Source organism: Falco naumanni, chromosome 4, assembly GCF_017639655.2.
Source record: "Falco naumanni isolate bFalNau1 chromosome 4, bFalNau1.pat, whole genome shotgun sequence".
NCBI classification, from domain to species: domain Eukaryota; kingdom Metazoa; phylum Chordata; class Aves; order Falconiformes; family Falconidae; genus Falco; species Falco naumanni.
Genome location: NC_054057.1, coordinates 70,407,956 through 70,431,827, shown reverse-complemented (window position 1 = coordinate 70,431,827; position 23,872 = coordinate 70,407,956). Strand labels below are relative to the sequence as shown.

Below are 23,872 nucleotides of genomic sequence, written 5' to 3'. Positions count from 1 at the left end.
AATAGTTGGTATAACTCGGGTAAAAACATAGTTAATGCCTAAACAGCACAGTTTCTATCACCTACAATGTTGATTCTTTGGGGTTTTTTTCACAAGATATCTCATAGCAAGGTAGTGCAGAACTTCATTTTATCTTGTCCTGGATGGAATACATTTTAAAAAATACATGTTTTTTGAAAAAGAAAAACTAATTGACATAAATATTCTAGATTTGTTTTCCATTATTGTTTCTTGTACTTCCTTTCAGATGCTTACTTGCTGGGTAAAAAATGTCAGGTAGATTCACAGCTGCTACTGAATATTTTAATAGTTTGGACTTTTCCCTTTTGTTCACTATAAATAGAAGGCAGAAGTTTTATGGGGCTTGGGTAACTGTTCCTGAGGAGTTGGGGGTGTTGTTTCAGATCAATCTGTACAAACCCATCTGTGTTGTTATCATCTCAGTGCAAACCTGAAGGCTGGACCAGAGCAGATACAGAACTGGCCTGTTTTCTCACATGGTCAAGGCACTCTGCCTAATCTTAAATACACAGCTCATTCTGCAAATGATGAAAAAACCCACCAACTTACAAGTAAACTACTTCTCAGAGCATCTGTGGATCTTGCATTACTCAGTAGCTATTCTTCTGACACCATACACTTAGATGCTCAATACACTAATATTTACTCTGCTTACCCTGGGAAGTCTTCAACAAAGGACAAAAATAACCAGCTTGTGGTTCTAGTACAGGCAAGAAGAATTTAATTTTACCTGTTCATACAAATACTCAACTATTTCTCATCCAACATTGTGTAAGTATAGCCCAAGCTTAAAGACAAGGTCAGATTGCTAAATGTATTGAGCTTGCTATTACAGTACAAGAATTGCTTTTAACTTTATTTTCATGTACAGTTTCAGAATATAGAGAGCATAAAAAAATGGTATATTTTAAAGGCATATCAGGTAGAAAGAATATCCTAAAATATGTTTGTCCTGTTAAAACTCTAGTTCACACTGGTTTGGCATTTGTTTTCTTGGTAGACAGAACATTCCCATCTGTTCTATGTGGTACCATGTGCATGCCGCTGTTTGTACATGGTGGTGTGCGTGCTTTCCACTTTTAATTAAAGGAACAGAGCTTTTACTGTGGAATTAAGCTGTGTGTTCATGTATATATATATCTTTCTTTTAAATATTTGTTCTATAAATGACCCGAACATTATCCAGGCAAAAAACTGAAGAAGCATTTCTTTAAGTCAGTGGCAAAACAGCTTAACTTAGAATTTTACAGGACTGTCTTCTAGATATAAGATACTATTAATCTCTATTTGCTTAAGAATTTCCCTTACTACTTCATGTTTGAATAGAACTAGCAAAATGCCTAGCTAATACTCTTATCTACTTTCAACCTTAAATCTGCATCTGCTTGTTTAAGACAAATTCTGCTTGCTAGCAAAATCCAGGTTTTAAATCTGGAATGTATTCAGCAAACTGTGGAAACACTTTTTTAAAAAGTAGGGTAATAATTCTTGAAATGCAGAGCATTCCCACTAAGAGAAAAAACCTGGCAAAATATTAGCATCATGCTGGACTGGTGAGAATGCATTTTGCTCAGACTGATTTGGGGGTTTACTATGATTACAACTTCTAACGTGCTGTCCTGCTTACTCGTCTAATTTCTTAACAGCTGTGTTGGGCTTTCTTCACTCCCAAAAGACAAGTAGTACATGCCAAAGCATTTTAAGATGTTCAATGCATGGAGGGGGAACTATATGACTTATTACTCATGTTGGAGACATTTCCTATACAGTGGTGCACCTGAACTTGTACTGTGTGAGAAATCAAGGATAAATTATCTGAAGGAATGGGTCAGACCATCAGCAGATGTATAACGCAGTATCGACTTTAGTAAAGCTAAACTACTTTGTAATAACAAATTTGTTCTACATGAAGTGTAAGACCTCGTTTAAAACTATTCACTCTTTTATTGCCTGTGTATTGGGCCAGCTGTAGTGAATATACAGAAATAAATAAATGGTTAGTGCGTTTAAGAAGTCAAATCTGTATCTAAGCATCAAAGCTGCGACTAACCAGAAAAAGCCATTTCATTCGTTCTCCACACTGACCTCCCAGCTCCGACACCAGCATCAGGCAAAGCCAGTAGTGGCTGAGCAGTTAAGCCTGGTATTACAGTACAGTCTTATCTCACAAAATTATTGAAAAATAAAAATCACCAAGTCATTTTGTCCCAAAAAAAATATCCCGGGAATTCGTAAGCACAGTGACTACACTCTGATTTATTTAGTAGGAGTGTTTAGTTCAAGTGAAATCCACAAAGGAATTTAGAATGAATTTTTTAAAGGGCAATTTCCTAGTGGGCAGTCTCGGGGAATGCTTTTGTAAATGATGTATTAACCATGAAATCACGGTATAATAAAAGCCCTGTCTAATAAGCATGTTGAGTTTGGCTGTAAAAACCAAAATTTGGCATTGCTTGATCACTAATTTGCTTAGGAATTTGCAGATGTAGGCAAAGTAATGCTTTCCACCACCACCCCTTTTCTTCCTTCCAGAAAGACTATGCACAATGCAAAAATAAAGGGATATAGGACTTGCGTGGGATATTTCTTACTGCTCAGACTGTTCTGGTCCCACGTTGTGCAGTGGATTTGCTGGTAAATTCTCCTGCCAAAGGCTCTGTATGCTTAAATTAAATGTGAAAGGAATCAAGAGAATCACTTGCTGGAGTACAAAAAGGAGTTGTTTACTCTTGCAAAGCAAGTGGCTTTAATAAAAGCTTGATGACATGTACTGCACATTATGAAGAGCAGGACACCAGCCCTCTGCCAAAACAGGCACACCAAGTGCAGCTTTGGCTTTTACAATTGTTTGCTTTTTCACTGTGATCTGGGCCTCATTTTTCACTCCCCCATATTTAAACCCGTTCCAAAGGGATACATCTGGTCCAGGAATATAGTTAGCATACTGCTTACAAACTGATTTGCATGGGCTTTATTTGTAATCTGCTAGAGGCCAGGAACAAACTGTTAATGTCTAGTAAAGGGAAAACCATTTATGATGATGAAATATGTAAAAGAAACATCTTGGCTCTGTCCTGCTCAGACCCCTGACCTGTAGGTGCCAGGCATTCCATTAAACCTGCCGGATTTATTTTTTTTTTGATTCTGTTTCATATCAAGAACACAGTACATTTTTAGAGAAACAATACCTTTACTACAAAACCATGTAAATGATTATGTACAAAATGGTTACTGGAATTTGGTTTTGTACTGTAGGGAAAGAAATAACTAGCTGCTGACATTTATTTACGCTTCCTTAATACTAGGTACATCACGCCACTGATCAGAGTAAAGGCAAATGCAATCCAGGCTAAGACGAAGGAATAGCCATACTGGCCTTTAGAAACTTCAGTGCTATATTGATTGTTCTTGTGCAGTTCTTCATGCCTATCTGTGTAAATGGAAGCTGCAATCATAACACACAGACCTGGAGGAGGAAGAAAATAGTAAAGTTTAGCATCTCAAAATATTATCAATGTACATTGCAACTATTCACTGTCTCTCTTGTGTCAGCTGCTTTCACCAATGTCCTTTTTCTGCAGACACTCATTTTCCATCCTCAGAGTAACCCGGCAGCGTTTCAGGACACATTTTCACTTTCTTTGGAATGGACTAAATCTGAAGTGCTGCTGTTTATTTATGTCATTTGCAGCGAACACAAAATAATTCTGCACACCTGGATAGTTTTAAAGACTAACAAAAAGTTAAGGGAATACTGTTACTGCCTGTAACAATTACAGAGTTATTTAATCTGTTCAAGAAGTTCAGAATCTCAGAATCTTTCCCTTTAAAGTTTAAATGACTTTATTCTGAGCAGTGATGTCATCCATGTTTTAACTGCCTAAATAGTACAGAATAGAGAAGTTCACTGTTTAAACAAATACGAAGGATAAGCTCTGGCCTCAAGAGCCCTACAAATTTCTCATGCAGCTCATTCTTTTGGAAACGTTTTTCCCCTTCCCTTTCATACTTTAATGTAAACAACATTAAAGTCACAAGTGTTGAAAAATCACTCACATGACAGGAGCTGGATAATAGAGGTTAGCACAAATCTTTCTCCTTGCTTTAGACGGAAGAGTTGAAGAATGAAAACCAGAAATGCCACACAACAGAAAATAGTAGATAGGATCATGGTGGCCTGAACAGCCTGAATTGATTGATATTCTGCAAAAACAAAAACAGCCTTGATTAAAAATATGGTTTCTCTCTTTGCCTACTCCTGCAGAGGGGCAGAGCTATGTTATGTAAAGCAGGAGTTCAGCGGATACAGCAAACCAGCTGTGCGTGCATTGCCTAGGGTGGTTCTCCTGTGCTTCCTTGGCGTTAATACCGCCCATGGTTTAAGGATTTTTACAAGCTTTTCATAAAACTGAATAAAAATACTGAAGAAACTATTTCTCCCACACCACATCCTCTGCTACCATGAACGTACTAAGAGCACAGTGAAACTGCCAGGTGTCCCAAACGGCTTACAAAGCAGACCCGAGCCTCTCACCAGACCTGAGACAGCTCTGTCCAGGAAGATGTAACCAGACAGGATATCCACACTCGGCACAGAAGATTCCTTTGATTCAGGTTTTGCACCCTGTCAAATACTTCCCTATAACTAGGAGCTAAAGTTTCCAATTAAATTTGTAACTACATCTAGTTGCTCTGTGTAACTTTGCTGCAATGACACAGACAAGCTAAGCCACACAGGTAAGCTCCTTAGGGCACCTCTCCTCTAGCGTAGCTACACTGCAGATAGTCCGTCTGTGAACAGCAGACACACCTGAGCTACTTATAATCTAGCTCGTTTGGGTACCTAATTTCAAGGAATGCATAGTAATACAGACATCAAATGCAAATTCATTAAACTCATGTTAGCTTAGATATGCCTGTGCGTAATGGATCATCTCACTGCAGCACTGAAATGCCCTAAAACAACCTGATGCTTGGAAAGCAAAGTCACTTTGTGGGTACGTGGCTCTTCAAGTCATCTACCTCTTTAATATACACAAAGATAGAAAGTGTAGAAATAAAGTAAATGTAACATTTTGGAATTTTTTTTATTTTTTGTAAAGCAGGAGTTTGGGCTGTGCTTTATATTAAGTCCTCTTGTATTCTGACTTTCTTCCACTTTCCCCCCTATTCTACACAGCCAGTATTTTTAGGTTCTTCTTTGAAAGTAAAAGTTAAATTCTGAGGCAAATCCTACCACTTTAGCCACACTTTTGGATAACTTCACTGGTTTTACCAGATCTGGTTTTTTAAGAATTCTTTATCACTCATTATTAGTTTGTGTTTACTCTCTTGCACTGGGTTTTCAAGTGCACTTGACAGTTTCCTCTGTCTTTCTCTAACAGAAACTGTTGGAAGAGTTTGCTTTTCCAAATGAAAAGCCAGTATTAAAGTTGCCAGAAGTCCTGAGCAGTTGCAGCATGCAGATTTTTGAACAAATGTATTATTGCCCCTGCAAATTTCATAGCGATTTCACCAGATCTCCTGCTAAAGGAACCAAGACATGGGCACAGAGAGACACTCACCCTGGAATTGGTCAGTAATAGCCACACAGGTGCTAGTATTCATGTCACAGATTCTCCAGACATCTGTAGAAAAATTATCTCCTACCCACCAGGCCTGTGAAATAAAAGTAAAGGGCTCTTACAGGGAGAAAAAACCCAAACCACAACAAAAAACACCCACAAAGCTCCTTTGTACCAGTCTATCCTGATCAGACGCATCAGCTGGAACAAATTTCTGTTCATTTTTGATACTTAACTCTCAAACTACATGTGAGATCTAATGGAATTTTGGAATGAAGGCTGTATCATTCATTATTCACCTATCACTTTCATTTTAGACCTGTGTAAAGTAGAAAAGGGAATAGATGGCAATCTTGAACACCCCAAAGCACAAGGGATTTTCCATTGTTTGGGCAGAAATTTTGGATAGTCAGTGATTACTCACTCCTTAAGATACCTAGACGAGATCTGCTTTGTTCATCCAGACCCTGCTTAGGATGCACAACTCTTTAAAGGCACAGCATTTTTAAATTTGCTGGAAATAGCAGGGTATACATCTATGAAACACAAACCCTCTATAAATTTTCTGGTTCCTGACACTGAATTGAATCAATCCCAACTTAATGTAGCTGTGCTGTCAATGTGCAAATGCAGTATGTACTCTGTGGCATCTGACTGGAAGTGGCTAGCGACAACTTAAGATCTTTCTGTGGTATTTCTATTTTGATGTTTTAACATTTAACACAAAATGGAACTAAATGTTTGAACAGATTTTTACATTAGCCTGGGAAATGCCAAGCACTCCACATAAGTGGCATTTCCTCAGGAAACCTATTCCCATTCTGATAGCTACCCAGGCCCTTGTTTTGACTAGAGTTGGAAAAATAAGACTTTTAAATATGATTCCTAATAGTATCTGCTGTTTAAATAGGCATTCCAGAAACCTCACAGCTTACCACGCAGCTCTGAAAACAATACTGCAGTAAAAACTATAAAATATTTTAATAGACGTAAGTGTATTAGTAAGTGTTCTAAGAAAAAGCATTACTTTCTTTGCACGCCACTCATTTGCATTTTGCAGTCCAAGTTCAGTATACTATTTTTCAGCTCTGAGCACTATTTATTTTCATGACTATAAAAAGCCTCTGAAGAGGATAAAATCTAATAGAAAGTGCTTACACAGTTTAAGTTCATAATTGTTTAAAGGTAACTAATGACACAAAGCAGAATGCATGGGGTTTTATTTCTATAATTTTTTTTGTATGTAGCAGAACTGAACTAAGAATAAGTTGCTTTGTCCACTGACCTAGCTTTCTAAATATTCAAAAGAACAGGGTAAGACAACCTGCTTCAGTGCTCAATTAATAACCTCCTTCAACAGAACAAATCAACCAGCTGACTGAAAGATAACATCTGCGTTTCTACAATTTTGCAATAAAAAGTTATGGGTAATATATCATTTCAGTTGGAACACAGTCTTGGAAAAGACTATGGGATTCACACCAGCTTCACTGAGTACAGTAAAGTATTTTCAGCAGACAATTCTTTTAGCCCTAAAAGCCTGCACGTACACTGAAACTCTAAGAGACAGAAAGACTCCCAGTGCACCACTAAGAGTACCAATCATGACAGTGGACTTTTTGGAAAGAGGAAAAATCATTTAAGGGCTAGGTGTAAATCTGGGAGGTAAATTCTTTCTGGTCACAAAAACGAAAAGGAAATTTGAAAAGAGTCTAACATAAATTATTTTAAAACTTTGTGCTGAAACCGCTTCACCCAAATGGAAACTAAAAAATTCATGGTGTCTCTTTCATGATTTAAGTGAGCATCTTGGACAACCATTCCTGAGGCAAAGCATACCTTGACTGAAATTACCCCCATGCATCAGTCACAAGCTATTTGGCTTCATACATTCACCACAAAGAGACGACAGATTCCCCCCACCCTTTCCCTCATATCTAGCTGAACCAAGTATACCTCTACATACTCCCTGGCCAAGTACCTCACAGGGGAGATTAGCTGCACAACATGGGCTTATAACATGATGTCATACAAATGCATGGCATGTACTTGTATAGTCTTAATCCATGTGTACCAGCAGCATACCTATTCAAGCAAGGCATTTGTGATACAAAAAGGTATAAGGAGACCAGGGTGCCTAACAAAGTTCAGTGTTTTTAATGAGCAAGTTGAAGACAACTAGGAGAAGAATACTTCCATTTTTATGAAGCAAAGAAAAAAAAATGTGTGTTTGAGAGAGAAAGAGAAGAAATTATACTTACATTGTCAATAGTTGAGATGAACAGCAGTGCTGCCGAGGTTATGTGAAACACAATAATGAAAGCCAGAAGAATCAACATCCTTGATCTGTGGAGGCTTTAGTTTGAGATAAATCTGTTAAAAATAAGAGTATATATGAACTGTCTTTAAAAGCTGTCAACAGATCAACCTGTCATTACTCTATTTCACTGTGGCTGTGAGTTGTCAAGGTCAGCGTGAGTGCGTTTCACAGCGCGGTGCTGTGAGTTAGGAACACTATATGCAGTTTGAGTCCACAGCAGGCATTCTTTCTCCAGAGATAAAAGATTTCACCTAATCAGACTTCACATCAGCATAATAGCTTTCTGTTTGTTGTATGTGATACGTAACTAGCATCACTGCTTTTAAAATGAATCAGAGCTTGAAATGCAGCCAAGAGGCATATTTTGCAACCTGCCAGTAGGATGGTTGCAGTGAGTAAACACACAGGAAAGTTTCTTTCTGTGTGCCTCTCCAGCAAGGATATAAAACTCCTTCTTGTTTACTTTTAGAGAAGTAGTTTTCAAATTACAGCCTCATTTGCATGTGATGCTAGAATTTCCACTGGCTATAGCAAGGTCTTGTTTCAACCATGCTTTCAAAGCAGGAAGAAATGCAGATTCCAAAACGGAGCTTGTAGAACAAAATGAAGTGCACCAAGAACTACCTCTGAGATTCAGTAACAGCTATGTTGTACCTTAGGTTTCATATAGGTTGTCCTTTGTTCATTGAGTTACAAGTTTTATCCATTGATGAATGACTTTGGGCTACCATTTTCTCCAATATATTGCTCTGACTGGTAGGGCTGAATAAACCCATTAGTCATGTAAGAATCCAGTTAGTTACTTCATGTCAGTTAATACTCTCTCTAGTCTACCTATCATCTTCATGCCCTACCTAACCTATTTACTACCATTTCACATCTCAAATGAAAAAGAAAAAAATCTCATTTACAGAGGAAACACAAAGTTTATTTGAACTGAAATCCCCAGGAAATCTGTGGGCATATAACAAATAGGTTAGGGAAAACTACTGTTACTAATACACAGAAATGCACAGTTGTTGGGTATATCTATTACCTTTTTCTTCTTGTTGTGTAAAAGTGCTTGCCAATTAATATGCTATATTCTATACGGAATCTGCAGTCTTGCAGGTATTTTCTTTGCATATCACGTCCACCATTCTGTAGCATTATCTGCATGTTATCGCTTATCAGTACATTAATGCATGTTTCTCCACTTCTGCTTTGAACACAATCTCTTATGCCAAATGATCCCATTCACATAACGGAGCAAACATCCAGAGAAAAAGGCAGTTAGGATTTTCTTTAAGACTTCTGTGATTTTTTTCATGTCTAACCCTCTCTCCCCTGCTGCCGTTTACCAGAACTACAAGCCACATGGAGAACTGAAACAGATAAAAGGACTACTTTAACAGCATTTTAAAGCAGCTCCACTGGCACTCTCATCAAGCCAAAACACAACTGCTCTGCACAACTGGGACAAAAAGGTAACAGAAAGCATATAAACACACTGAATAGAGACCAGAAGTTCCAGACTGATTCTTTGCATCTACACCACAGTATAGTGTTTCACTGCGGTACAGCGCTACAACAAACATGAAGCCAAACAGTATTAGTGTTTTTGAGAAATAAAAATTAATTGGATAACCTTATATCTGTATCTAATTGGGATGACTGTATGGGAAAGCTAAGTCAAATCCTGAAAGAAGGTCAGCAGCTAGTCAAGTTTTCACTCCTTCCCATCTTCTCAGTTAAACTTTGCCTTCTCAGCCACAACAAAGAAGTGGTAATTTCCTCCAAAGAGACGATTCTGCTGTATGACTCAAGATCCTCTGCATCTACTTCTGCTTCTAGAAATGTCATTCATGGCTCTGTATCGAGTCTTCTTGAATGAAAGGAAGGAAGAAGGAAAAGAAGATATTTTGTGGTTTTGTATAATGCCACATCAAAATATTTTCATTGTGAAATGTACCAGTCTTCACACAGCACTCTTGTCTTGTGGTTGGGTTTTATTCTGAGTTTCATGTGTTGCACCGATGGTATCTAAGCAGACAATAATGCAACAGTCATCTGCCATATAAGGAGAATCAAATTGTACTCAGTATTATTTTAAAAATAACAATGCAATTTCATCTTATTACATGAAGCATCATACAATAAGAGACAGAAAAATGTAGCCTAATTAAAACCAGTCTTGCAAAATCATGCCATTGCCAGCACAGAAAAATCCACTTAATCTTCAGTCACGTGAATGTTTTTGTTTTACTGCTTTCAGCCATAAACAGAAGCATTTCAAACAGGATGGAGAAACATGTATGGGTGGTGAGAAGACTTCTTATGTTTTACCCAAATAAAGCCAAGATGGAATGAAAGAGTTGGGGTTTTTTTGTCTTTACAAAAAAAAAAAAAAAAAAAAAGGACAGTAAGAACAGTCTGATGTTTCTGTTCTGAAGAACCTTCGTAACAGCCATTTTTAGATACTCCTCCTGACTCGCTGGCAATGGCTCCCTTTGTGAGCTGCTACAACTTCTGTGCACGCAGTGCTACAACTATACGCAGACCGGGGAATTAAATACGCTGGGGGGAAAGGAAGGAGACAGACCAGTTCCAAGTAATAATACCAGATAAAGACAACAAGAGCTTGTTACTCAATCTGTCATGCCTGAGCGGGAATCTCAGAAGCGCACAGAAAGATCTGTGGGCTTCAGTCAGTCCTAGCAACTTTCTCTTTCCATGGAGTCCAGGCAGGAGTGTCTCTGGTTCGTCGCAGCCTGTGCCAGGAGTAACAAGGGGAGGAGAGGCTCCCAGCTAAACTGTGCCCAGGAGGAACAGCGCAGCTCCCTTCTTCTAAGATGCAGCCAGCAATGAAGCAGCAGCTCCTACAGCATCTGCATCCCTCTCAAGGCAGAACTTCTGGACTTCATCTCTCAGGGGGGACTATTAGCAATCCATCCTCCTCCACTCCAGACAATGCTGGAATCTAAGGGTCTATTTTGGAGACTCAAGATCCTTCCACTCTCTCAGCTGGAAGCTCTTCCTTCCCCAATCCGCTGAGAACAGCCTGTCTGGGTACCTCTCCTAGCAGCAGGCAGCACCTTTCCTCTCTCTATAAGCAAGGGAAGGACACAGTTACGTTTTCACACGGAGAATTTCTGAGAACACTGCATTAACATTCAGAATTCTGACTTTAATAATTCATGACTAACCAAACACTTTGGTAACATCCTATTCTACACACTAGCTGCAGTCTTCTTTGTTTCTTATTCACCATTAACTGTTTCTCAGGGCTCTCTTCAGGTTCTTTTAGCAACAGCTGAAACCCTTGCAGAAACATGTCAAACCAAGACTGCCACCTGGCAGTGGCTTTTGCCTCGCTCTTTTGAAATGGAGGGCACCTGCAAGAACAAATAAGGTAGCACTACTGTTTAACCAGGCTGAACTAATTCTGCTCCCCAGAACAGCCAGCAATTTGGCTTAGATTACAATTTTACCACCTCTTACATTCAATTTTTGCAGCCATAAGAAAATATTGCTTAAAAGGCGTTTTTAATAAAAACAGAAAATAGACTTTTACCTCTCATAAATTTGGGAATCTAGTATTTTGTACTGTTGCATAGAACAAGAATCTGCAAACAACTACATTAAGAAGATGCACAGGAATGATCAGACTCTTCCAAGTACAACTTTGGTATCAGTGTGTGATGTGATAGGGGATTCTGTAGTATTTTTTCCCATAGCTGTTTTCCAGCTTTGGAAGCACTGCCCTATTATCAGTGCTAATACGCGCTGCTATGAAAAGGTTTCGTGCTCTTACAGGAGTCTTGCTCTTTAAGTGAAGCATTACTCAACTCTTCTGTTTTAGTTTCTTGATTATAGGCAAGAATATTTGTATGGATCAAAAAAAGCTTCCTGGGCAGAGTAATTTTTTACTTTCTATCATTTGCAGTAGTATGTACTAAGCTCTTAAGTCAAGGTGTTTCTGATGTTTAAGTACACTGCCTTTAGGCATGGAGGAAGACTGGGATGATGCAACAGATACTGTTCATCATTTCCCAAAGTGGTTTGAATTCTTTTAATAAGTTTTTTGCGCACACACGAAAAGCTTTTTGGACACACTCTAGTTGTCTTTTAATAGAGATGATGGAGCCACTCTTCTCAGAAGTACAAGATGAAAAGACTAGAGGCAACAGTCACAAGTTGCAACAAGGAATATTCCAATTGTGAAAAATGTATTAATTATACTCAATGAGCATGATTAAGTACTGGAGCAGGGCCCAAGAGGCTGTGGGATCTCCATTCTTGGATATCTTCATAACTTGACTGGAACAAGGTCCAGAGCATCCTGAGCTAGCTCCCTGCTTGGAGCAGGGGTCTGGACTACAGACCTCCAGAGGCCCCTTCCAGCTCTGCTCTCTTGTCAATCTGTAGCTACTTCAGGCGCTCCCTGTACTGATCTCCAGCAAAGCTCTGACAAAGGAGAACACAAAATCTGACCTTGCTCATCACATGTGACAGTAAAAACAGATTTTGGAGTTATAGTCTTCAGTTGAAAGCCTCAGCATTTAATACCACTTTAAAAAGTAAGTCATAAGGCAGAAATGTACAGGTACAGCCGAGTTAGAAGCGCAGACTGCCACTGAATCCAGAAAGAGTAGGTTATGAGAATCCTGCTGAACACATCCAGATTTGCTCTGGTAATAAGGTTTCCCACAAATGCTGTTAAGCTGCAGGATAGTTACACAAAACACATTGAAAACAGAAGGAAAGTTATATTAACAACAAAGGTTTTTTCCATTAGTGCAGAAGAACTCTTTCTCAGTAATACTCCAGTGCTACCTTACTTTGCCCAGGGATGATAAATGCAGCAGTCATGCCTATCTTTAAACTTTTCAGTAATGCAGACTATTGGAAGCAGTTTTGTTATGAGAGCCTGATGTGCTTTACAAGAGGTGGCTAAGACGGGCCTCTGCTATAATCTAGACATGCAAAGGCAAGTATATTTTTACAAGATAAAACAGTACGACAATCACAGAACTGCACAGCAAAAAACGTATCCAGTGCAGGGTTCCCAGAATCTCTGTATTGTAGTAAGCAAACACATTACAAAACTGTATTGCCTCCCAATGTCAAATTCCACACACATATCCCCCCATCCCCATGCAAAAAGAAAAAAAAAAAGCCTCAGTTTATCTTTAAGATAAAGTTTATCTTTAATGTCCAACAGTACAAACATGCCTATTTGATTTTTTTTCTGTTTAGTACACCGAGCAAGCAAAAAGGAAAACTGTCTTTGACAGGTCTTAGCAGAAGGGTTATCACTCTTTCCAGTCCAGATCTCATTCCCGCAACCTGTGCTTCCATTTCTTTCCATGCAGTTAAACGCTGCTGCCAGGCTATTTTTCATGTTTGTGCATACTTGACTTTTGCAACCAGAGAAACGATGTACATAGTACAGCATGTTTACCCTGTGCTTATTTGCATTGAGAAGGCTAAAGTTTATCCTACAACATTGTCTGCTGCCCTCACTTCCTAAGATCAAGTCAGTTTTTTCTATCATCTTCATCTGAGTACCTGTACAAAGAAAATCTCAACACAGACAATTCTGGTTTATACTCCTAGAAACATGGCCAAAACACTGCAGAACAGCTCCTGCTCTGTACAGACCAAGGCTGGAGATGTGCAGACTGCTCAACACCCACACTCAGTGTCCTGTAAAGACACACCCAAAAGAAGGGGTAGAGGATCTTGCTAAACAAGTTACCATACCTGCAGCTTTCTGCACCAAGATTTTTTCATTGCAACTAGAACAGCAGGTCTTTGGGCCATCAACAAGCACTCGATTCAGCTGGACTTTCTTGAAGTCACTGGTGTAAAACTGAATCAAAGCAAGCCTTCTTAATTATCAATTCTTCTGCCCTTTGGTGCTATAATTAAGTCAGTGTATGTAAAATTAGAAGAAAAAGCTTGTATACTGGTGGCATGAGAAGTCTGTCATCTTGTGATGCATCATCAGATGTTTGGATTTACATGATAATAACTTCATTTTGCTCAGTGTTCTTGTGCCACATCTCGTGGTGTCTCATGACAGAGAACTCAGCAGTTGGCTCATGTTTTGCCTGTACCATTGTCTCTAACTTGCATAAAATCCCCTGGTTTATAAGGACCTGAGTGATACTGTTCACTTTTTTTTTCCCCTTCTTTTTTTTTTTTTTTTTTTTTGTTTTTTAACCTCCTCTGTTTCTCTTGTGTGATTCTCAGAACTGGAACCAAAAGTGAATTAAGTTCAGACAGCAGAGTTTCTCCCAAACTAGCAAAAGCTTTGAGGGTTTCAACAATCCTCTAATATCTAAATATCAACCAACATAAAGGACAAGAAAATCAGGAAATTTAACACCAAGAGAATAATTATACCAGTTGAAACAACTTACTCCAATTTCATTATTTCTTCTGCCTGATTTAATTTAACAGTTGGGAACACCAACATTACAAGATATAATTTACTGAGTGATATTCCTTAAAATGAGGCAGATAATATCCAAACTCTCATACTTTCTTTCTACACTTTGTCCTTTCAGCGTTCTCCAAGCTGACTTGTGTCTGTGGTATCTGCACGTTAATCTATCATTTGAGTAATTTCCATTGGATCATCTGTCTGTCATTTTTTGTTGCTGCAGGGTTAACCTGGCCACATGCCCGAGCTGCCGGGCTGGCCTCATGCACATGCCCAGCACAGCAGCCCATCCTCACTGTCCTCAGTGTTTCTGCACACCCCTGTGTGTTGCTGTGCACATTCCCCAGCTGGGACACATTTGGATCCTTTCCATGTCAGGTACAGAAGAATCCTTCTATCATGCAAGAAGTCTGGAAAAGATAAATACATCCTTGTACCTTTCTTTCTTATTTTTTCCTGTGTCATCAATGCATATCGAAAAACAAAAGAAAATACAACTAAAGCAATCTAGTTCTATTTTAGATGATGACTTGGGAGCCTTACTTTCCTAAACTAGCCTTTAAACATTTCATAGGACAGGAGAGCTAATCTTGAAGCTAACACTGCATGTAGGTTTATAAACAACACACAAAGGTTTTGCTGCCAGTAATTCCTGAAAAACCTACTGAAAGTTCTCTGGTGCATGAAGTGAGGTACTCACAGGTGTACAAACTACACAGATAATGGGTTTTCTCTTTTATTAAAGTCTTATTGATAAGTGTAATTCAGTAATTAAAACTACAGGTCTACCAACAGATGTGGAAGTCCGTATTTGTGCTCACATACTCTGTTTTCAGGGGATCAAATACATTGTAGAACTGGACCCCACCTGACATATTCTTCATGGTCAGGCATAGATTCAAATGCTGACCTTGTTCCATGCTCAGATACTACAGAGCTAACAGTGAATACAGAAATGATATGTCCTCTTTCAGTCAGTGATCTCTTTAGCCAGCTAGCAAACCTCCAAGAAGTGCTGGCTGGCTCTGACTAGACCTCTATAATATTGAGTGGGAACCCAGGAGGGAAGCGCAAAATAAGAGTAACAGTTTATGCAGCAGGTGGGTGCCCACCCAGTTTTTTCCTGGTATGAAGCTAAGCATGAAGAACAATGTACGCTCATCAAGAAATAAGATTTCAGGCTTGTGCTTGACACCAGACTTGGAATCAAGAGGGCTAGGTGTTTAAGTGTCCTGTCAGACGCCATCAGCTCTTTGGCTTACGAGCAACTGGTTAATTCAGAACACATACAAGTTCATAGCTTTTTGTGCTACCTATTTTACGTGGAAGGAAAAGAGCTTGTCACTTACACTTACAGCTGCTTTTCAAAGTCCTTCATCACAAACCAAGGAAATCAGAAGGAAATGAAACAATGTTCCCTGCACACAATTACTGTAAGGAATGGGGGGGAGGGGGGGGATCAATACAGCAAAAAAGTAATTCCCAGTATTTTCTAGAGCTCTATTCAAATTACGTTTATGCTTTCTTAACTCAATGGCAGAAAATGAAAGTAGGCTCATTCTGCCAGATCTCAGTTTGTTGGTGCCCTTGCAGCAGGCTGTTAAGGCCCAGCAACCTCCAGCACAATTAAAGCGGTCAGCTTGTTGTATGTTGACAGTGAAATACAGGGGCTTGGAGACAAACTGGCAAGCTATGGTATGACCTAGCTTTTACCCAATTTCTTCCAGAAAACCTTGCCTTGCATCCAAAGCCCTGAGGTCTGCTTGTTGTGTGCACCAAGATTAATATAAGTGTGTACCCATAGCTTAATAAAGCCTTTTGTTACTATGGCAGCTAGGTGTTTGTCCATCCCATTGCTACTCTGTGGGCCTGCCCGAACAACAGTAAACTTACAGTGAATAAGCTCATGTTCTCGGCCTACCTACCACTTTTGTGTGAGGGGATCCTAAAGCACCCTTTCAGTTTTTTCTGAATCTATTTCATAAACACTAAATCTTAGCTCCTCCTCAGAAACCCTGTTTATCAAAAGCAGAACAGACCCTGCTTACAGGTTAGGCTGGCAGATCTTCCCTAGACTTCCTCCATTCCTTCTCACTGTCCTCCTCAACAGATCTATGCTATTAAACCAGAACTCCAAAGTCAGGGAAATTATAACCCTGCTATCCCATACATATGTTTCCAAACAGAAACAAGAAAAAAAACTGCAGCAAAAATGCAAAGTGCTAGCTTTGAGTACTGAAACCCAAAGAAGCTGATGTTTGTAATTTCTTAGGAATGCTTTTAATAAAGTTTTGACCTAAGGATGCCAGCATTGCTGCCACTTTTGTAACTCTGTCAGTCATTTATTTGCAAACAAGCTCTGACTGGGTTTAGACTTGCCCTACCACTCCTTTCACTATGGCCCTACTGTGTGCCCTGCAGAGGGAAGTCACTCTGACACGGAGCCCTTGTGGGCAGGCTGAGCAGAAGAAAGCAGGCAGGACCTTTGGGAAAACACAAGCTTAATGCCCTGTCACAGGCTGGGGAAGTGGCACTTACAGGGAAATGAGCCTTGTGACATCTTACCTGAAAATCTTAAAAAAGTCTCAAGCTTGAAAGATTCAAGAGACATATTCAAATACTCTAGCAAAACCTGGAAGAGAAATGTTAACACCCACTATATGCTGAGAAGACAATTTAGCAGGTACAGAAGCCAGCAACATACACCAACAGACCCTTGACTACAGGCATATTTGAGTAATAGTCTTTAAGCCTTCACCTTTTCAAAACTGCTCTTCAGAGGGGTTTGGGTGCTCAACAGAAAGACATTTCGCTAGCAGCACAAACCAGCATCTTCCTCAGAAGTGTATCTTTTATATATTCTTCTTAATCTCAAAAGCACTTTTTCTTGTAACTGCACTTTTACATTAGGTAATCGTCATCTCAGATTTAACCTGTTTATGTCTGCTTCTAAATCCCAGCACAACCCACAGAAGTGTAAGGTAGGCTGCCTTATTACTAAGTAATACCTGAAATGGTTACAGTTCACCTCTAATTTCCATCATAGTCCTTGCTTGTCCCCTCCACCATCTGCTTGTCCATCTTCAGTTTTATGCTGAGAGTCACTTGCCTTTGGAAAAATGCTGTCAAAAACTGGTCTTTAATGAAAGATACCCCATGCAGCAATCTGTTCAAGGCATCAGTTCTCAAAGGGCACATAATTGTTTGAGAACACCCAGCAGTAATTTGAAAGAAGGAACTACTTGTATACTGTATTTTCTGGTTTCTTGCGACATATTCTCTCAGCTTTCACGTTACAAAATGTTTGTAACTTGAAGTATGTATGGGTAGAGCTTAATCATATGCTTAGAAGTTGAAAAAAAGCACAGATCATTTCAGGCCTTCAATGCATCCTCTGTGCACCAGGTACCACTTCACTATAAACAAAGCTGTGGTACACATTAAAACCTTAACAATCAAGCTGGTCTAAAAGTATTAAAAGCTTGTTTTCCTAAGATAAACAAGACCAGAACTTCTTGTTCTGACTTTTTCATTTTCAACGACAAACTTGGGATATACTTGCTTGCAGGTCAAGGCAAACACACGGAAGGAAAAAGAAATTGTTTAACCTAAAGATGAAAATAAATGGCTATAAATCGGGTGTGAGCACATTTAGGATGGAGATTATAATTCTTAGAGCTGTCAGGTTCTGGAACAACCTTAAAATCACCACGCCACAGGAAAAAAAAGACCCACCTCCACAAAAAGGGATTATGTGACCCAGCAATTGTGCTAGCAGGGCAGACTTGGTGACTTGAGAGGTTCCTCCAGTTCTGCACTCCTGCGAAAGCTATCCCAGCAGTTTCTCTGAGGTCTCTGTACGTTTTGTAACATGCCTCTGCATAACACCCATGCCCTTGGCATTCTGCTGAATTCTCTCCTGTCTTTCAGAGACTTGAGGCAATGCTGGGAGCCATGCCGACTGTTAATCTGTACAGTGCATATTACAAGCGGCAACCATGGGACTGGTGACACACATCCAGCTTCAAGGGAGGACTCATTTCTCAGATGGGCAGTAAAGCTACAAAGAGTGAGCAAGGCCTGTCCCTCTTCTCTGAGGGTGACCCATGGGCCACCATTGCCTCCCAACACTTGAGCAGTGCTGGGGAACCACAGAGCTCTCTGCAGCCTGCTGGCACAGCCCTGCCTCTGGCTCGGGCTATCAGACAGCAGTTCATGGAGCCGGGACAATGGCATGGGGGTGTACTGATCAGCTATTCAAGCTATGAGAAGCCTCCTGGGAACCTGCTTCTGAAGCAAATAACTGAACTGAGGTGTGGCCTGGCCTCACCCCTGCTCACTCATTGTGTGGCCACATCTCGGTGTCAAGGTTGTCCCTGTTCAATACCTTGGCAGGGCAGGGAGGGACAGACAAGTATAACACCAGACCCTTTCATCAGGTTGACAGATTAAATGTGTTCTCGGTTTGATCCAATGAAAAGAAGGAGAGAAAAAAAAAAAGAAAAAAAAAAGTAGACCTGCAGCATTAAAACAGTTCTGAGAGCAAATCTCAGACCCTGAGCTCTACTGACTACAGATTGCTGCTTAACCAGAGATTATTCGAGATACAACTAAACAGCTTGAGTGATTTATGTTGTTCCACCTAATTAACCAACAAACAAAGGCAGAAAAAGTCTGTCTTTCCAGATTCAAAGCAATGCATTTAATTCAGTAGAAATGAAAGCTGATATTGTTTTAACTTTGGCAGATGCTTTATGGAAATTGCTAGCAGTTAAATGTGTTACATTCACTGCTGTAAAATTTTCAAACTGCTTCTTTTGATTTGGCTTTGACTAGCTCTGTATTGAAAAATTTTGGGTTTAGTTATTTCAGAGTTTACACATCATCTATCACGAGCTTGAAAATACATCTCTTTTGACAGTACAACAGTTGGCTATAAAATAAAGAGTGAACTCTTCCATGACTACTACTATTTTGTTTCACAGCAATACTGTAGCATGTGATTGGATTTAATACTCAGCCTACCTTCAGAATGTAATATTTACATTCTAATTTGTAATTGGTGCAATTAAAGTATAATTAAAGGTTGCCACGTGAACTCTACTGGTTCAGGTAGAAGGATTTCTAACACTCGTTTCATTGCACAGTTGAGCACACTAGTTGCACTGCTCTTCTACACTCTGGCTGCTCTACGGAAACAGAGCCCAGTCACCTCCTGCTACTACCTGTGTCAACTTTGCTCTACCCTGCAGCTCCACCTCAAGCAGGCTGGCCGCCCAGATAGCGCTTGGGTCACTGCAGAGCCCCATCTCTCTGTGCAAGCCACAATGACAGGTAAAGGCCCTGTCAAGCATGCTGGCACGTGACAAATGGGCAGGCTCAGCCAGTTCTCTTCAATCTGCATTAGACTCTCCTTGAAGACTCTAGACTTTGGGTTGTTTCTGCGTTTGAATCAAGCAGCTGGTTCGTTGCCTCTATGGATTGAGAACTGTCAGCCTTAGAGATCTGATGAGTCTGCAGCCTGACTGCAGAGACCACCATCAGCACACGCGTCTCAGCACAGATGCCTGGGTGCTCTGGAAGGTCACTTTCTCCCTGGAAGAAGGCCATAACTTTGATGTATTTCAGGACACTTAACACCTGCATTAAACACCTGAGGGAGTGTTCCTACTGCCCACCTCGGCTCTTTGTGGCCTGTGCAATTCCAAACACAGTGTAGTGTTTAACATCAGTGAAGTAAACCATAAACATATATCCTATAGCCATCTCTAAGGGGTGTTTGAGTCAGTCCACTTTCTGCTCCACCTACAGACTCCTGTGAACACCTCTACACAGCCAGAGGGTTGTATTTTAAGGTCACACCCAAATTATGAGGCTTCACCTGGCATGCACATACCACCATTAAACCTGCCCATGAAACTTCATAGGAAAAATAAAAAGGCATAATTACATTTTCCCCATTCAGTGAAGAAATAATAATTCCTTTGATGGATGAATTCAGGCCATCAGGCTTTCTCTTCAATCCCACCCAGTAAGATCTATTTTCTAAAAACTGAGATGCTTATCTTCCCAGTGAAGTCATGAGCATCACCTGACATATCGAGTTACATTTTACAAAATTATCTTCTTTCTAAAACAGTAAAGCTTTCAACAAAAATAGTGAACTGAGACCCCACCGCAAAGATCACTGGTTTGCTTTGAGCATCCAAAAAACCCCAAAACCAAACCCTAATAAATGCTGAACAGCGCCATGAATGGAATTCCTCAGTGCTGTGCTTGTTTCCCCTGCTTTCCCTCTGAGACCAATCTGATTTCAATAAAAGCTGTGCATTCCTTTCTACTTTCAAATTTGGCTGTGCTGAAGCATCTCATGGATTTTAGTTCCTGTATAACAGAGTGCCTCATTCTGCCGGGTCTTCTTCCAACAGGAACATGGCAGTAGGACCTGTATGTCTTCTGCCAGAAAGCAGTACAGAAGATCTTGTCCCCAGCAACCTACTTATCTCTTTAATTAAACACATTCTTGTACTGATTTAGGTGGTGGTGTCATGTCTTACACGATGCTCAAGACACAAATAGAACATGAAGTTTAAGTGGAAAACCAAACTATACACAAACCACTGAAGTGAAAAGGGCCGAGTCTCTTTGTGCGTCCATCCATCTCATTTTTAAATGTATGAAAGGAGACAGAATACAACTAATAAATATATTTAGCAGAAGTGAAGGAAGGTCTTGCTTCTCTAAATATCCGTATGGGACTCATCACTACAACATCCTTATAATCATTGTAGGAACACCAAACCCAAGATGGGAAACAACCTTGAGACAAGACAAAAAAGAAAAGCCATGACAACGGAAGTAAGATACAAGGCAACTGTGAAGCATAAATCAAGGGGTGAAGAGTGCATTAACTGAAAGCAGGCATAAGATGAAGGTAGAGATGTTAATATCTTCTCAGCAATGTCGGCCAGAAACAATATAGCATCTAAGAATTGAGACAGAACCTTTGTCTAAGAGAATGACGCTGCAGCAGCCTTAAGCCTTGACCTGCTCAGTCAGTTGAACAACTTCCTTTATTAACAAGGTTTTAAATCTCTGTAAGCAAACAGAATATGCTGTCTTTCCTCACTGGCAGACCCACAGCATAATCAACACTGTTTGGGTGCTTATGACAGAATTCTTTCCAGAGACCACAAATAAAGAATACAACACCAGCAGTGTCTTGTCTACTGATAGTATGTTGTTTTTATTTTAAATTGTATTAATAGACCATTTTTCTTCCCAAATGAGCATACTAATAAGAAGCTGATCATGCCCTAAGAGTTTTCATGGAATTACTGCATTTCACGTTAAGTTACTGTTCATGGCTATGAGCAGAATAATTCCTGGTTTCCTGGCTGGGCAGACAGCTGACCTGGTAACATCTACATCAGCCATGCAGCTGACAATAAAATCTGTACAGATCTTTATTCAGCATGGAGAATTAATCTTCCCCCAGGTATCCCAACAGTCTCTTCTCCAACTTTATTCTACAAGTTCACAAAGGGATGCAGAGGATAGCAAAAGTTCTTTCTTTCAAAAACCTTGAAGCAAAGGTCAAGTCCTTACATCTTACACTGAAAAACCTCACATCAGGTTCTGGTGAATGTTTTCTATATACCTTTGTTTCCACTCCCACTTTGACTTTATAAGCTGTGGTAAGTACCTATATCGCAGCTGCATTCCTTAGCATGGCATTTAATTTGTCACACACTCTTACTAAAAAGTAGCCCAACTCTCCAGTAAACTGCTATTCACGTTTCTCCCCTCACTGAAACTGATGTCCAGTACTCCCCCACCACCATCTGCATGAGCTCCTGCTGGTCTGTGTCTGCAGCCACCTGCCACCTCAGCCCTGGCAGTTCAGCCTCACAGCTCTTTTCCTGAACTACCCTACCCTGCCTGGATGGCAAAGCCTAAATCAACCTCAGAGAGTAGGTCTGGATGGAATAGTCATTACAATCTATTTTATCTGACACAAAAAAACATCTGCTCAGGCAGGCAAGAAGCCTTATTTTACATAGTTAACATACCAGCACTGTATGTACGGAGTCTGAAAGTAACTGAAGAGAAAGTGCTAGTTCTTTTTTTCATAGAAATTAGCTAACCGTAGCTGTTTACTTCCAAAGTTCCTCAAGAAAACTCCAAGAAAATCTAGTGTGTATTTTACACCTATTCAGTGGCTTTCTTCACAGCCCTGTACCAAGTCAGTAGATACTTCTAAGATGCTCAACTGCAATAGTTACTGATCATTTACATATTATTCCCGGGGGGGGGGGGGGGGAGGTGCAGGGGCAGGGAAGACCTTTCTGCACCATGTGAACAAGGCATCTCTGCCAAGAAATCAAAGGAGAGGCCAAACTGCAGGCTTCTTGGTGTCAGTGTTCTGTGAGCAGGAGCAAGCCCCGGGTATGCCTGCTGAGGAGTGCAGTGCACTATTCTTCCTAGAGATGTCCAAACAAGGAGCTGACCTCAAAAATTCAACACTCCATATTACAGACAACCCATGGTACTGAAAGCTGCCTGTCTGGTAGCTGGCACGTAACCTCCCATGTATAAGTTGGTCATTACAGATAGACAGCAGTGAGAAAGACAGACTGGCTTATTAAAACTGTAGTTTGACTCAAGTGGAAAAACGTTTAACGCTGGCAAAAACTTCGTAATGCAAAATCTGCACTGAATTATACATGAGTGTATTTTCCTTCCACTGGAGGGGGTAGTTGCCAAAAACAACCAAACGTTATTGTAGTACACCAAACTACACTTAGTGTACATTAAAAAAAAAAAAAAAAAAAAAAAAAAAAGGGAAAAACAAAGCTGTCCTGCGGAGACAGCGAACTTTCTGCTGGCTTGGCCCAGCCCTTCGGTCACTTGCGAGAGCCCGGTTTTCCCGCCCTGTCCCGGTGCCCGGCGCCCTGCGCGGGTCGCGCCGCCGGGGAGCGGGGCCGCGAACCGGGAGCGGGGCCGGGGAGCGGGGCCGGGGCCGGGGCTGGGGCAGCAGCCCACCCGGCTGGCGTCAGAGCGAGCCCGCCACCCCCGACAGGCTACCCGGCGCAGCGGCCGCCGACGTGCCGAAATAAAACTTGTTTCCTAGTAAAAAAATACCTTGATTTTTACTGACACACACACGCACACACACACTTCTGGCGGCCTCTCCCCCCCCCGCCTGGCTCAGCCACCCGCGCCGGCGGCGGCGCCCCCGCCCCGCGCAGCCCCGCGCCCCCCGCCCGGCCCAGGCTACTCACGGGCGCGGCGCGGGGCCGGCGGGCAGCACTCCGCGCGGGCTGCGACCGTCTGGCGGCGGCGGCGGGTGCCTCCCGCCCGCCCTCCTGCAGCAGTGATGTCAGAAGCGAACTGGGTGTGGAAAGAAAATAATTTTCAACAGTGCCCCTCCGCCGCCTGCGCGGGCAGAGGTGTGCGTGTGAGCCTGTGTGTGTGTCCGGGGCGAGAGGGAGGGACGGGGCGAGCACGGCAGAAACTTTTCCCCGCCCGTTTCCA

The 23,872-nt window shown here is 40.9% G+C and overlaps 1 protein-coding gene and 1 long non-coding RNA gene across 3 annotated transcripts in view; one reads left to right on the top strand and one right to left on the bottom strand.

The window, feature by feature from the left end:
- Positions 1-11,672, top strand: part of LOC121087363 — a 26,325-nt gene extending 14,653 nt beyond the window's left edge. For both annotated transcript variants that reach the window (XR_005827578.1, XR_005827577.1), the window contains exon 7: positions 9,249-11,672. This is a non-coding gene — a long non-coding RNA (uncharacterized LOC121087363). The remainder of the gene's footprint in view (positions 1-9,248) is intronic.
- On the bottom strand, positions 720-23,872 carry EMP2 (epithelial membrane protein 2). The gene is made up of 5 exons (XM_040592280.1): positions 23,620-23,872; positions 7,847-7,958; positions 5,586-5,679; positions 4,078-4,224; positions 720-3,487 (listed from the first exon to the last, which is right to left on the bottom strand). Exons 2-5 carry the CDS (start codon positions 7,922-7,924, stop codon positions 3,303-3,305), a joined length of 504 nt encoding a protein of 167 aa, XP_040448214.1. The 5' UTR covers positions 7,925-7,958; positions 23,620-23,872; the 3' UTR covers positions 720-3,302.